General features: G+C 61.4%; 5 protein-coding genes across 5 annotated transcripts; 3 read left to right on the top strand and 2 right to left on the bottom strand.

The window, feature by feature from the left end:
- Positions 1 to 13: 13 nt before the first annotated feature.
- Positions 14 to 1,823, bottom strand: PLICBS_008954 (CDP-diacylglycerol--glycerol-3-phosphate 3-phosphatidyltransferase; the record flags this gene model as incomplete). The annotated part of the gene is made up of 3 exons (XM_018327742.1): positions 14 to 1,007; positions 1,087 to 1,436; positions 1,542 to 1,823. 3 exons carry the CDS (start codon positions 1,821 to 1,823, stop codon positions 14 to 16), a joined length of 1,626 nt encoding a protein of 541 aa, XP_018173683.1.
- Positions 1,824 to 3,088: 1,265 nt separating this feature from the next.
- PLICBS_008953 (uncharacterized protein) lies at positions 3,089 to 4,057 on the top strand (the record flags this gene model as incomplete). Its single annotated transcript, XM_018327743.2, has 1 exon — positions 3,089 to 4,057. The coding sequence occupies one exon, from the start codon at positions 3,089 to 3,091 to the stop codon at positions 4,055 to 4,057; it is 969 nt and encodes a 322-aa protein (XP_018173684.2).
- Positions 4,058 to 6,186: 2,129 nt separating this feature from the next.
- Positions 6,187 to 7,001, top strand: PLICBS_008952 (uncharacterized protein; the record flags this gene model as incomplete). The annotated part of the gene is made up of 2 exons (XM_018327744.2): positions 6,187 to 6,466; positions 6,541 to 7,001. The coding sequence occupies 2 exons, from the start codon at positions 6,187 to 6,189 to the stop codon at positions 6,999 to 7,001; spliced, it is 741 nt and encodes a 246-aa protein (XP_018173685.2).
- Positions 7,002 to 7,780: 779 nt separating this feature from the next.
- On the top strand, positions 7,781 to 8,844 carry PLICBS_008951 (uncharacterized protein; the record flags this gene model as incomplete). The annotated part of the gene is made up of 5 exons (XM_018327745.2): positions 7,781 to 7,831; positions 7,980 to 8,000; positions 8,126 to 8,132; positions 8,353 to 8,632; positions 8,793 to 8,844. 5 exons carry the CDS (start codon positions 7,781 to 7,783, stop codon positions 8,842 to 8,844), a joined length of 411 nt encoding a protein of 136 aa, XP_018173686.2.
- A 422-nt stretch (positions 8,845 to 9,266) lies between these two features.
- Positions 9,267 to 13,138, bottom strand: PLICBS_008950 (uncharacterized protein; the record flags this gene model as incomplete). The annotated part of the gene is made up of 8 exons (XM_065601508.1): positions 9,267 to 9,310; positions 9,403 to 9,477; positions 9,586 to 10,230; positions 10,289 to 10,543; positions 10,594 to 10,764; positions 10,818 to 11,120; positions 11,169 to 11,774; positions 11,821 to 13,138. The coding sequence occupies 8 exons, from the start codon at positions 13,136 to 13,138 to the stop codon at positions 9,267 to 9,269; spliced, it is 3,417 nt and encodes a 1,138-aa protein (XP_065457580.1).
- Positions 13,139 to 13,999: the final 861 nt, after the last annotated feature.

The following is a 13,999-nucleotide window of genomic DNA, read 5'->3' as shown; positions in this document are numbered from 1 at the left end:
CCGCCCCGCCCCCTTACAGCGCACCGCCCACCAGCTGCACGATCCACATGGCGATGCGCACCTTGAGCCCGACGCGGCGGTCGTTGCGGGCAAAGTCGTCGCGCGTGACGGTGCGCGCGTGCTCCTGCAGCCAGCGCTCCTCCTCGCCGAGGCGGCGGCGCAGGTCGGCGTCGCGCGTCACCACGAGGGCGCCGACCTCGAGGTCGAGCGAGTAGCTGCGGCGCGTGTAGTTGGAGCTGCCGACGAGGGCGACGGCGGGGTCGTCCTCGCCGGGCATGGTGACCCAGAGGCCCTTTGCGTGGTACGTCCACCCGCCGGGGTGGCCGGCCGTGCCGCGGCGCCACTCCTTGAGGGAGACGTCCGGGGGGTCGCGGCCGGCGCGGTGCGCGGCGTGGACGAAGCGCCGCGCGAGCAGCACGTAGGCGTCGGGCAGCAGGCCCGAGACGCCCTTGCTGCGGTAGAAGCCGTTGGCCTCGGGCGCGGCCGTGATGACCACGTTGCGCGACGAGGCCGTCTCAAGGAGCAGCTTGCTGAGCGACGGCGCCGGGTTGAAGTAGCCGGCCGTGAAGGTCCAGCGCGAGCCCGCGTACGCCGGCTGGGCGAGGCGCTCGAGGATGCGCGTGAGCACGGGCAGCTCCGTCGACGTGTCGGGGCGCATCACCTGCGACATTTGCGCGAGCATGTACACGCGCGTGTCGGCCAGCTCAGCGTCACCGGGCCCCGCCGCCAGCTTGTGTGATGCGGCGGCGGCGGACGGGGATATCAGGCGCTCCAGCGTCGCCGTCGTGCTCTTGACAAAGGCCTTGGGGTGCTGCAGCGGCGAGGGCGCCGAGTTGCTGCGCGGCCAGGTGAGCGCGAAGCCGGCGGGCTCGTCCGACGGCTCGACGAGGAAGCTAAACGACGCGACGCCGCTGTGGATGTTCCAGAAGTAGTCGGTCACCTGCTTGGAGGAGAAGAGGTGGTAGCGGTCCTGGCGGTTGGTGAAGTAGTCGGTCGACAGGTTGGCACTGCGCCGTTCCCAAGTCAGCAAGCCGGGCCTCGTCTTCGCCCCCAACGTCCCACACGCCATGAAGGCACTACACATACCCCGAGAGGATAATCTCGTCGTCGACGCCGTACAGCTTCATGTGCTGCAGCCCCCAGCCCTCGTTTATGCGGCGCGGAATGTAGCGCTTGCGTGCGCCCGTCAGGTTCGGCGTGTGGTACATGCGCACCTCGACGCGGGGGCCAAACTCGGCGACGAGGGGCGCCAGCAGCGACGCGCACGACGGGTCCGGGCTCTCGCGCGTGCCGCGCAGCGCGTCCGTCAGGATGCTGAGCTTGAGGTCCGGGTTGCGGGCGAGCGCGTCGCGCAGCGTGTCGATGAGCTCGCGCTCCGACTTGCCAATGTACAGCGTCGAGAGGAAGATGCGGTGCTTGGCGTTGCGGATGCGGTCCTGCGAGAAGGTGCCCACGACCAGTCAGTGCCACTTTCACGCACAGCCATTCCACCGCAGGGGGAGGGGATATGCTCCATGTCCCACGTCCCATGTCCGTCTCACCTTGAGCGTCTCGTAAAAGTCGGTCGGCGTCCGCAGGATGCGAATGTCGCCGCCTCGCACGTCGAAGCTCGGCGCCATGCGGTCCAGCTCGCTGACGAAGGGCGCCAGCGCCCCGACGGCGCTTCCCGAGCTCGACGCAGACCCCGCCGCCGCGTCGCCGCCGTGGGCCGACGATGTCGAGAACCGCCGGGCGGGCGAGGCGCGGGCGAGGCTCGTCCTCAGGCGGATGGAGGCTGGCCCGCGCGCCTGCGCGACGCAGCGGGTGCAGCCCCGGGCCAGCATCGTGGGCTGATTGTGGCTCAGATGGGGGGGGGGTGGCCGGGGGAGCTCAATTGGCTCGGGCCTGGGTCGTGGGACGTGTCCGGACGAGGTGTCGGGTGCGTGGGCGGGAGTGAGGTTTGGGTGAAGTGAAGCTCGCTGGGATATTCCTGGTCCCTGACGTCGCCTGGCCCGCCGGGGTTTATCCGCCAGTGAATCCCATCCACTAAGTCAAGCTCGGGCTCCAACTTCCAAGTTTGCAACCCTACACCAATCAACAGCACGCTTTCATGGTTCCAGCTCCAGCTGCAGGGGACAGCGGCACGCAGCAAGCTGTTGTAGATGAATTTCGAATGGGTCTGCATGAAGTAGGTATTGCTTGTCAGCAAGTAGTCAGAAAGCATCGACTTCGTCTCATATGTTTTGCATGGCTATGGGCGGCGTCGTCAGCCTCAGCTTCAGCATCGGCCCCACGCCGTGCCATGGCGCCCACGCTTCTGTTCAATGCGGCCGCCAAGACGTAGCATAACGTCGGTCAATGCCAGGCGAGGTTTCACTGGTCTGGACTCTCATTCGTCTCCATTCATATCCATATGCTCTGCACCACTGGCCACTAGATCCGCTTTCTAGACAGCATGACTGCGGGTGTATCCATGTCCTCCACGATGATCTACCGTTACATCCCGTGGCAGAGTCAGGTACGCTCAGTCCGCTGCACTTCAGGCCACCGAGAAACGGATCCATGGTCCCATGTAGACTGGTCGAGTCGTCCGTTCAGCGTGAGGTACGTCAACGTGCAGGATACGTTGCATGTGGCTCCACCACTTGACATGCAGCCATCAGACCAGACCCGAATCACAGTCTGGCCTCAATATGTTGTCGACACGGCTCTGGCTCAGCAAACATGGCACAAGTGACGAATGTAGAACATGAATCATGTGGATCATGGCTTAGAAGTCGCGGGATGCGAGCTCGAATTAGCACAGAACCAATTTCTGTCCGTGTCAGTTGTCATGCATCCAGATGCTGCAGACGGGCCTCATCGCCACCCGGTGATGTTGTCAGGACACGATGTCGACGCGCTGGAGAGGTCCTCTCTTTGTGTATATAAGCCCGCCATCGGCCTCGGTATTGATGGAAGCTGGATATCTCAACGTCATCCAGACTTCAACCGCAAGCAGCTCATTACTAGCCATCGCTCAACTCGGCCCTCGATCATTTCTTACATTTCCAATTCCTAATCTGTTATTATTACCAACTTCAATCTTTCGAATCTTCAGACCGTCAGCATGAAGGCCACATACACCGTTCTCGCTACTCTGCTCGGCGCCGCAGCTGCCGGGCCCCTCGACTCGCGACAGCTCGGCCTCTCCCCGGCCGAGGTCACCGAGATCGGCACGGATGCCTGCCCCGACTACTACTACGGAGCCCGGGGCAAGTGCGACGAGAAGATCAAGATGTGCTTCAAGGCCACGGGCAGCAGCAAGGACAAGGCCAAGGTCACCAAGTGCGTCAAGGCCGCCAACGACATCTGCCCCGACTCCGACGCGGAGTGCAACGAGCAGGTGAGCTCCTGCATCTCCGACCTCGGGGCCAACAGCTCCAAGGAAATGGCGCCGTACAGCCTGGACAAGGGCGTTCTGAAGGAGTGCGTGAAGCAGGCTCAGGAGAAGGCCGCGGGCGAAAAGCCCGCCGAGACCAGCGCGGATCCCACCCCGCTCGAGAAGCTCAAGGCCAAGCACTGCGCCGGCCCCCAGACCGAGCAGTCGCTGCCCGCGGAGGAGTGCGAGGCGGAGCTGAAGAAGTGCATCGACCAGGCCAGCAGCGGCGAGAAGCTCGACGAGAGCACGGTTGACGGCTGCATGGCCAACAAGAGCCCCATCATCGGCAAGTGGAAGGATCTCATGGCCAAGCACTGCCCCGGCGAGCCCGAGGGCTGCGAGCACAACCTTGCCTCGTGCGCGAAGATCGAGCCCGGCAAGAAGCTGGACGAGAGCACCGTCGACGGCTGCATGGCCAACAAGAGCCCCATCATCGGCAAGTGGAAGGACCTCAAGGCCAAGCACTGCCCCGGCGAGCCCGAGGGCTGCGAGTACAAGCTTGCCTCGTGCGTCAAGACCAAGCCCGGCGAGGAGCTGGACGAGGGCGCCATCCCGGACTGCATGAAGGCGACCCAGGCGCCCGGCGAGAAGGCTGAGGGCCAGTACGCGGCGGCGGAGGGCACCAGCAGCGGCCGTCCCAGCTGCGGTTCCGCTTAGACGGGGGGAGAGATGTACCTCGCTGCCTACGTGGGGGTGTCATGAGGTGAGCGGGGGCTCGTGGAATTGGTGCCGTCCAGGTTACGCGGCGGCTCAAGTTTTGGCCACACATCGATTCATTCCATGTAGCATTGCTCAAGTGTATTGCTAGCAGGAAACCCTTTAATTCACAGACTGGCGGTTTAGAAATGAAGTTGCCAATGCAATCATTGGCCTCTGCCGTCCTCGGTTTGACATGTGAGTCGTGAGAGTATAGAATGCAGAATGCCGTTACCGCCGTGAACAACAAGCAGGATATGATACACTGGGTGAACTTTCGCCTAGCTTCAATTTGCCATGATGGAATCGGGACTTACTCTGTTCGTACACGTATATGTAGTGGCTGTGGCCTGTCGGACTTCCAGATTCGGCAGGTCTGCCGCTACCAAGCTTCCGCATCAACCTTGAAAGGAAAACAGGATTCTTGGCCGCCAGTAGATCCGGCAGATCGCCCTGGCTTGTACCGGAAATGGCAGATTTGCCCATGCTCGTTTCAGATCCTGACATAGGCCCCGTCCGTCTGCCAAGAGATCCCGGATACCTGGCTGCTTCTCATTTCCGTCGCAGCTCTTGTGTTACGCGTTCAAGGGCAGCTCTCGGCCTTGAAGAGCTGTCATGAAGTTGGTGATTAAACGGGATGACCGGTTAACGTATCATGACAGACCATGTACGTCTAAGGTGCTGTGTCACCGACAGCTTCCTTGTCGTACCTCGACCTTGGCATCTGTGGTGCCGGGTGCAGTTCGCGCCACATCGGCTTAGCCCGCTCTAGGGTGCGGAACGGTAATCGCAATGTCGCCCGTCGCGGTCAGAGCTGGCTTTATTGTTCCCCCAATAGCCGGAAGCGCGGAATCATTTCCCCCATCTTGTCGGCAAGCAACATGGCAAGTGTGGAAGGCCGGGAAGCCTGTTTCGAAACAACAAGGATGCCAAGGTTTGAGTTCATAGCTGAGCCTCACAAGCAGAACCGGTCAGGAAGGTGTCTTTTGGTACAAAAGCTGGTTGACCTGTAACCTGAGATGAACCTGGCATAGGCGTGCCGGTCTCCCGACATCTCCAAGGTTCAGGGGACTTCAGAGTCACTGATATATGCTGCACCTACTTGCCGAGGGCGAACTTCATCCATATAGACCAGGACACCGGCGAAATTACGTCCTGGAATAGGGTTTCACGGGACATAGAGGTGAGCATCGCGTGCTGAGAAACAGGTATGCTGGAATACGACCCCTATGGTCCGGTACCTTTCGAACTTGGCGATACAGATATATGCGACTATCAGTTCATCACACTTGCTGAGAATCACCGAACGCTGTAAAATAATTTACAGTAAAGATGGTATATTTGACATATGAACGAAGCATGTTGAAAGGTACATCATTTAACCTGGTAATACGGTGCTCCTTAGCTTATACACATTTTGATGTTTTATACAAAGGCTACAGTGCGTGGTGCTCACATTCAGCCATTTCTCGTCAACGACACAGGGCTAAAAATCGTGCAAGATAATTCCTTCAGTGTATTTGCCTTGCGTTTCAATTGACGTGGCGCCCTCGGCATCGCGGCACCTAGTGCAGTCACAGGGTTCAAGGCAACTCCTTGAACTGTTCAAGTCACCAGCAACCTCAAGCTGTCAAACTGCGACCATGATCCTGTGCTCTCATTGACCCATGGTAGCAGACGAACTGCGATGTGGCGGCTTTAAGCCCGGGCGGCTTCCGGTGTGGGGTGCGTTGAACCTGGGGGGAAGGTCGGCAGTTTGATGCCTAGCGTGCCCTCGGATCTCGAGACCTTCCGGTAAGGGCAGGTTGCTGACGGGATCGACCCCTTAGCGCATCCGATGCCTAACTATTCGGGACAGTTGAGACGGCCGTGTAAGGAACGATCAAAGCTTACACGACACGGGCCGATCGTCGGTACACGATAACCGTGGCGTGAAGCGTAGGAATAATGCGCCCCGAAAGGATTCCCGTAGCAATTCTTGTAGAGATATATATCGAGCTGTGTCCCTCTGTGGGAGGAATTCGCGTTTTGAGCAGCATCTCATTCTCAAGGCCAACTTATCCGATCACAGCACAGCACAAGCAAGCAACATGAAGACATCTGCTGTTGTCGGTCTCCTCTCTACCGTGGCCGGTGTCCTCGCCGTCCCGACCGAGCAGGTCGCCCGGGAGGCCAAGAGGCCCTTCTTCGGAGGCCCCTTCAACAAGAACAGAAACGCCAAGAGCTTCAACGCCGACTCCGTCCAGAGCCCCTGGGGTGGCGGCGTCCAGGAGGGCCAAGGCTGGCGCACTGTCACCGGCACCACCGTGATCCCCTCCGTCACCGGCCAGAGCCCCAACGCCGGCGCCGCCGCTTGGGTCGGCATTGATGGTCAGTTCCTTTGTCACCTTCTACGTCCAAAGTCGGAGATGCTTGGGGATCGAGCTGACCCATGGCGTGTATAGGCTACTCCTGCCAAAACGCCATCCTCCAGACCGGCGTCGTAGCCTGGGGCGACGGCCGCGTCCAGTCCTGGTACGAGTGGTACCCGGAGCCGCCCGTCTACTACGGCGACCAGCTGGCCGTCAAGGCGGGCGACGAGGTGCGCATGAGCGTCAACGCCACGTCGGGCACGTCGGGGACGTCGACGCTCGAGAACCTCACCACGGGGCAGAGCGTCACGACGCCGTACGAAAACATGCGCGAGTCCCTGTGCGGCAGCGACGCCGAGTGGATCATCGAGTTTGGCGGCGGCGCGCAGGAGTTTGCCAACTTTGGCGAGTGGGACATTACCAACGCCGCGGCGAGCGGCGACAGCGGCCAGGTCAACGCCCAGGGCAGCCGCATCACCAATGTTGAGATTGACGGCCACGTCTACACCAACTGCCAGGCCGACTCTCGGGGCGTGGAGTGCACCTGGCAGTAAAGGAGGGTGCCACGTGGTGCCGGTTGAGATGCTGCTTGTAAAGGGACAGACTGAAACGATGCCGGTACAACGGAGATGCCGGTACAACTGAGATTCCATACTTGTTTGTAAATAGTAGCTCTCTTCTTGTGTACCGTTCACGATGGTTCTCTGTGCGTGTGACATCGCGGAGATGTTTGTTGCGCGTTATCGGATCAAAGACCGGGCCAGAGCCATTGGCGATCTCCCCTTCTGGGTCTCAAGCTGTCGGCTCATGCCATTATCCCGCGCTCAAGCCACTCTGAAAGGCCATTGCCAGCAAGTAATGCGACAAGATTTGACGTTGCGTGCTGAACCCAGAGTCCCAGACCTCTGCCCGTGGCGGGGACTGAGAACCGGCCCTCAATAGCGGAGACCCTCAGAGCCGATCCAGCGAAGCGCGCGTAACAAAAATACGTAGGCGAGGCAGTCGGAAGGCTGAGACTAAGCCCATGTGCTGTACCAGCACCGGATGCCAGCAGGATGCTCGTGGTATGTGAGTTGTCAAGTGACTGCGAGTAGGAGATGCAGCGGGACTATGGTGGAGTCGACTTCCAAGTCCCCATTCTTCATGCTACCGCAGTCCGAGTTGAGGAACATGAAAAATTACATAATCACGCAGAGAGCTGGTCTCTGCCGCAGTTTACCCGGCCCGGGCCAATGCCTCCATCGCCAATCCGACAACCTCCAACGCCTCCATCCGCCGAACCCAGACTTCCGCCCCAATCCCTCCAGCGCCCCGTCGCAACCGCACCGCCGCCATGTCGACCATCACGCGCACGCTGAGCAACCTGCGCAAGGTGGGCATCAAGGTACGTCCTCTGCCATTGGCGCCTCCCGATGCGCCCCCCGGACACACTCTCTCTCCGTCCCCTCTGTCCCTCTCTCTTCCCTACCGCGCCGCCAATTGATTGATTGAGCCCGCCGCATTGTTGCTAACTCTGTGTTTTTCTACTGCAGGACTACTTCCGCCAGATGCTGGTACGTGGAACGACTCCTTCCCCCGCCACCCGGACGACGACGGCGACGACCGGATAGATAGCTCCCCCGATGTCGACGGTCATAGTGTCATGCTAACGATTGCGCGCGCTGCCCTCCGCGAACAGTACATCGGTAAGCAGCGACCTCTCCCAGACGTACCGCCGCTTCCTCTACCACCGAGCGTTCCCAAATCCTCGAGACCCACGACCGTCGAATCCTCCCTCCCCTCGATCGAACTCAAAACAAGCACAGCACCAAAGCCCCCTCCCCTCCCCTCACCTCGTCTCTCCTCATCTCACATACGCTACCCACCTCTGGAACGTCTTGGCTGACCACATGTGAACGCGCGCAGGTGACACAAAGTACGGCCGCCTCGTCGGCACCGACCGCGCGGGCAACCGCTTCTTCGAAAACGGCGAGGAGCTGCCCCTGCGCACCCGCTGGGTCGAGTACGCCCAGCACGACTACGACGCCGCCCAGATCGACCCGGGCTGGCACGCCTGGATCAGCTACTCGGTCGACGCGCCGCCCACACGGGACGCCCTCATGCAGTTTGGCCACCGCGCCTTTGAGAAGCCCGGCGCCATCCCCAACTACACGCAGACGAGGGGCGCGTTCAAGACGTATAGCACGTGAGTTTTTTGCCGCCCGCTTGCCTGCCTTTCCCCCTTGCTCTGCTCTGTTCTCCAATTGGGGCAAAGACGAGGCAATGGGAGATGGGAGAGGAGGGCGCGAGTATGCGCTGAGGGAAACGCCGGAGAAAGTTCGTTGCTGACTGACTTGCTTGTATAGGACGAAGCCCAAGATCAAGACCTGGGAGCCGGTGGCAGCGCAGCGGGCATAGACGGCCCCTGGGGAAGGAAGACGGGAGGGTTACACACTTGTACATATGTATTCACCGGAATAGACGCTGGGTAACTGCAGCATCTTCCACTCGGGGCCGGACAGGACCCGACCAGCCGCCATCCCCGTGACCCCTCATCATCTTCACCGCTACCTCGGCCCTCAGACACGTGCCGTCACTTACTCATTCACTCATTCAGTCAACTAACTGCCCAGCCATGTATATTCGTTGCTACGCGATGATCTAGCATGCATCCAGCCTCCTCTAAGAGTCGCAACAGAACGAAACAGAGAAGGCGAGAAAAAAAGAACGAGAGGTTGCCGGGACATATATACGCAAAATCAAATCATCAGTGAGCATCACCGCGCGTCTACTCTACTGCTGCCTACTGCCTACTGCCTGCTGCTACTGCCTACGACTCACTACTGCTGCTGCTGGGCCTTGCCCTCCACGGCCGTCTTGAGAGCTGTTACATGGTGTCAGTAAACGATTCACGCACGGCACAGTCGCGACGACTGCGTTGCTTGGGGCACAGGTGGGGGGTATCTGGGGACGTACCTTCGCAGCTTGTCCGCGCATCGCCAAAGAGCATCCTCGCGTTGGGCATGTAGAACATGGGGTTCGGGACGTCGGCTGTTCGGCTGGGGTCAGCACCGCGACCATCACGAATACTCACTCACTCATGCACACACAGTATGCTAAGCGGAGGAGGGAGGGGTGGACGGGAAAGAGACAACGTACCGTAGCCGCTCGACATGCCGCGCTTCATAATGACCACCTGCTTGCTCTTCCACGCGTGCAGCACGGGCATGCCCTCGATGGCGCTGCCCTTCTCCATGGCAATGGGATTGACCGTGTCATTCGCGCCAATCACGACCGTCAGGTCCGTGTCGGGAAAGTCGTCGTTGATCTCGTCCATCTCGAGGACAATGTCGTACGGGACGCTCGCCTCGGCGAGCAGCACGTTGCACTGGCCGGGCATGCGCCCCGCGACGGGATGGATGGCGAAGCGCACCGTGATGCCGCGCGCGCGCAGCAGCTGCACGATGCTGGAGATGGCGTACTGCGCCTTGGCGACGGCCATGCCGTACCCGACCACGAGGATCACCGACTCGGCCTGCAGCAGCGCGTCGGCCAGGTCGTCGACCGACGTCTGCGTCACCTGGCCCTGCGGCTTGTACTCCTCCATTTGCTTGGGCGTCGAGAGCCCGCCGAACAGCACGTTGGTGAGGGACCGGTTCATGGCCACGCACATGATGTACGAGAGGATGGAGCCGGACACGCCGATGAGGGCCCCGACGGACGTGAGGAGCGGGTTATCGAGCATGAAGCCCTCGGCGACCAGGGCGAAGCCGCTATACGCGTTGAGAACGGTGATGACCACGGCTAGATGGATAGGTCAGCGCATCGAGTTGCACGTGCCAAGGCGGATGAGGCGACTCACGCATGTCTGCGCCGCCAATGGCTGCAGTGGTGGTGTAGCCCTTGACGAAGCTGAGAACCGTGTTGGCGGCCAGCGCCCCCGCGGCAATCATCGGGCTGCCGGGCGCCATGGTCAGGAACGCGCCCATGGTCGCGACGTTGGTGGCGACGAGGCCCGAGTTGATGAGGTGGCGGCCCGGGAGGATGGTGGGCCGAGACGACATGCGACCGGCCAGCTTGAGGAACGCGACAATGGAGCCCGTGAAAGTGATGCCACCTGAACAGTCAGCTGAGAGTCCATCTCAAATCGCGAGGCAGATCCCTTACCAATGAGGACACCGAGATACCCAGTCACCATGTGTAAAGTAGACAAGTTCGATACGTCTGCCATGACGCTGCCAATGCTGGTCAGCACGGCGGCGAGACCGACGACCGAGTGCAGCGCAGCGACAGTCTGCGGTAGATCCGTGGGGGTGATGCGCTTTCCGATCAGGAAGCCTATGTAGTCCGTCAGCACCGGGTCGCAACATCGCCATGGCCGATGAACGCACCTGCAAGAGCGCCAATGGTCGCCAGGCCGCCGAACTGGGCCAGGACCTCGGGCGAGAAGCCAGCGGCAAGCAAGCTCGCCAAGACGCCGGATCCGACGCCGAGGATGCCCAGCATGTTGCCCATGCGCGCCGTCGCCTGCGAGGCGAGGCCCGAGATGGAGCCAATGCAGAGGACGGAGCTGGCCAGGTATCCCGCCTGCACCAGGCCGGCGGCGCCAGTGGAAGCCGCAGCGATGAAGCCACCGCCAAATAACACGGCAGGGATGCCGTAAAGCCACGGGTACTCGGGAGGGTCGGTAGGTCCTGCTGTGCGTCAACACCCAGATCCCTCGAGAACGCCGGAATACCTACGCTTAAACATGTCCAGCATGCGCTTCGTAATGACAAAGCCACCTCCGACGTTGACAAACGCCAGCAACACGCTCAACGCTCCAAACAGCTGCGGCACCGTCTCGGGCAAGAAACCACCGCCGAGGATGAACAGTCCACCGACGCCGACCATGCCAGAAATGGCGTTTGTCACGCTCATCAGGGGCGAGTGCAGCGCAGGCACGACACCCCAGACGACGCGGTATCCGATCAAGCTGGCCAGCGCAAAGGTGAAGGCATTCGACATGAAGAGCGGCCCGGTAAACTTGCCGAGAGCCAGAACGCCACCCATGCCGGCCGAAATCGCAGTAACCTCGCGCGTCTTCTTCTGCCACGGCGTCAGGGCCACCGTCTCGACGACAGCTTCGGCAGCTGCTGGCTTGGCGGGGGCAGGCGGTGGCGCCGGTCGAGGGGCGGGCGGGAGGATGTCGCCATTCTGCGTCACGATGGAGCCGCGGACGACCTCGTCAGTCAGATCGATGCCGAATTCCTTTTCTTTGGGAGTCATGGAGAGCAGGAACTTGGTGATGTTGTTCGAATACAGCGTGGAGGACTGCGTGGGCAGACGGGACGGCAGGTCGGTATAGCCTACAGAGCATAAGTCTTGTGTCTTGCACATGCTCGGAAGACTTACCAATAATCTTGACATCGTTGTACACGGCAAGCTCCCCCTTCTTCGTCGCCTCGCAGTTACCGCCAGCCTCGGCAGCCAGATCAACAATGACGCTGCCGGGCTTCATGACGTCGAGCATGTCCATCTTGATGAGCTTGGGCGCGGGCTTTCCGGGAATGAGGGCCGTGGTGATGATGATGTCCACCTCTCTGGCCTGCTCCTTGAACAGTTTCATCTCGGCCTCGATGAATTCCTTGCTCATTTCCTTGGCGTAGCCTCCAGCACCGGAGCCATCTTCCTGGATCTCGACCTCGATGAACTCGGCGCCGAGAGACTGCACCTGCTCGCGCGCGGCGGGTCGCGTGTCGAAGCCGCGGACAATGGCACCCATGCGCCGGGCGGTGGCAATGGCACTCAGACCGGCGACGCCAGCGCCGATGATGAGAACCTTGCAGGGCGGGATCTTTCCGGCGGCAGTAACCTGGCCGGTCAGAAACCTGCCAAAGACATTGGAGGCCTCGAGCACGGCCTTGTATCCGGCAATGTTGGCCATGCTGCTGAGGGCGTCAAAGACCTGGGCACGAGAGATGCGGGGGATCATGTCCATGGCGAAGCAAGTGGCGCCCTTGTCGGCAATCTTTTGGACCAAGTCCTTGTTCTGAGCGGGCTGCAAAAGCGATATGACGGTCTGCTTGGCCTTGATGGAGTCGACCTCGTCCAGGCTAGGGCCGCGGACCTTGAGAACGACGTTGGCGCCGGACCAGACCCCGGCAGGGCCATCGACGAGCGTCGCGCCGGCCTTTTCGTACGCCTCATCGTGGAACTCGGCGGCAGTGCCGGCGCCGCGTTGCACGAGGATCTTGCCGAAGCCCTTCTTGAGGAGCAGCGCGACATTGGCGGGCGTGAGGGCGACTCGGCGCTCCCCGGGAAAGACTTCCTTGGGGACACCGACGGTGAGCTGACCGTAGGGCGTCGTCGGGGGCACGACCGCCGTCGAGTACAGCTTCGGGGCCGGGGGCGGCGGCGTCGTCAGCACGGACGCATGACGCACGAGCGCAAGGGTCCTGGCCGCTGCGGGCACGAGGGCGCGGCGGCTCGCGCCAAGAGTGTTGTGCCATTGACGGCGGCTAGCAAGCGGCTTGAGGTCTGGAGCGGTCAGCCAGGCATCCTCCACGGTCAACAGGCGCAAGAAGGACTCGACGGAGCTTGGCGATGCAGTCTTGCGGGAGACAGGGCACAAACCTTGCAAAACACCACCGCGGCGCGCAATGCGACCAGGCGAGACGGACGAGGAGAAGCACAGCTCGGAGGCGAGCGGGCGCAGCAGGTTGGACGCCATTATCGCGCGGGGACAGTCATCTGCGGCAGTCTCTCACGGGGACCGAGGGAGCAGCTTCGGGTTTACGAGGGGGAGCGGCAGCGGGAGCGGGAGCGGTGGACGAGGGCGGCGTGCGAGCTCGGTGAGCTCGATGACTGACAGCTCCGATGGTCGGGATGGGGCGTGACAGGCCCCGAGAGCGAAGCCAAGGTGACGATGGCGGCGACGATGTGCTGAGCGCGTCGAGCAAGAAACGCAAAAGAAACAAAATAAAATAAAAAGAGGAGACAAATCTCGGTCCTCGGGGCGAGGAGTCTGCGAGGAGTGGAGGAGGAGGAGGAACTGGAGAGTGAGGGGAAGGGTTGTTGGCGCATCAGGAGACGCGACCAAGGACGACAGGCGACTCGGTGGTGGTCACTGCCCGGTCGCTGGTGGCTGGCCCGCGAGAGGCGAGGTACCTGTCTCGGAGCCGCAGGTACCTGGACGGGTGTCCATGGATGACGGTCTCACTCATCCGCCGCCGCCGTCCACCAACCATCCACACGAATATGGATGCTGTGCCTTGCCGACTCGGCGAAACGGACGGCCGCTCGCAGGGAACGACGCCCGCGCACGCATGCCGAGCAGGTCTTGTGCCTCGCCCGCCCGCATCATCCCCTAACCCTCGGGATCCCTGCGCGTGCATGCACTGCATGCGGTGGTGACATTGGGTTCTGCGCCGACGAGTCAGTGGGCAGACGAGTGGGCGCGGCTCAGGCGACAATGGGATTTCACGGCGGAGTTGCATCCATTTTCCATTGCAGCACAGCAGTGTCTCCATGGAACTGAACCTACCCTCCAGGATCCCCTCGCTCTCCACCCGGACAGGTCTGGCGGCGGGAG

This window comes from Purpureocillium lilacinum, assembly GCF_023168085.1.
Source record: "Purpureocillium lilacinum CBS 284.36 DNA, scaffold_7, whole genome shotgun sequence".
Classification (NCBI taxonomy): Eukaryota; Fungi; Ascomycota; class Sordariomycetes; order Hypocreales; family Ophiocordycipitaceae; genus Purpureocillium; species Purpureocillium lilacinum.
Note: the sequence above shows the minus strand (reverse complement) of the source record. Positions and strands in the feature narration are given on the sequence as shown.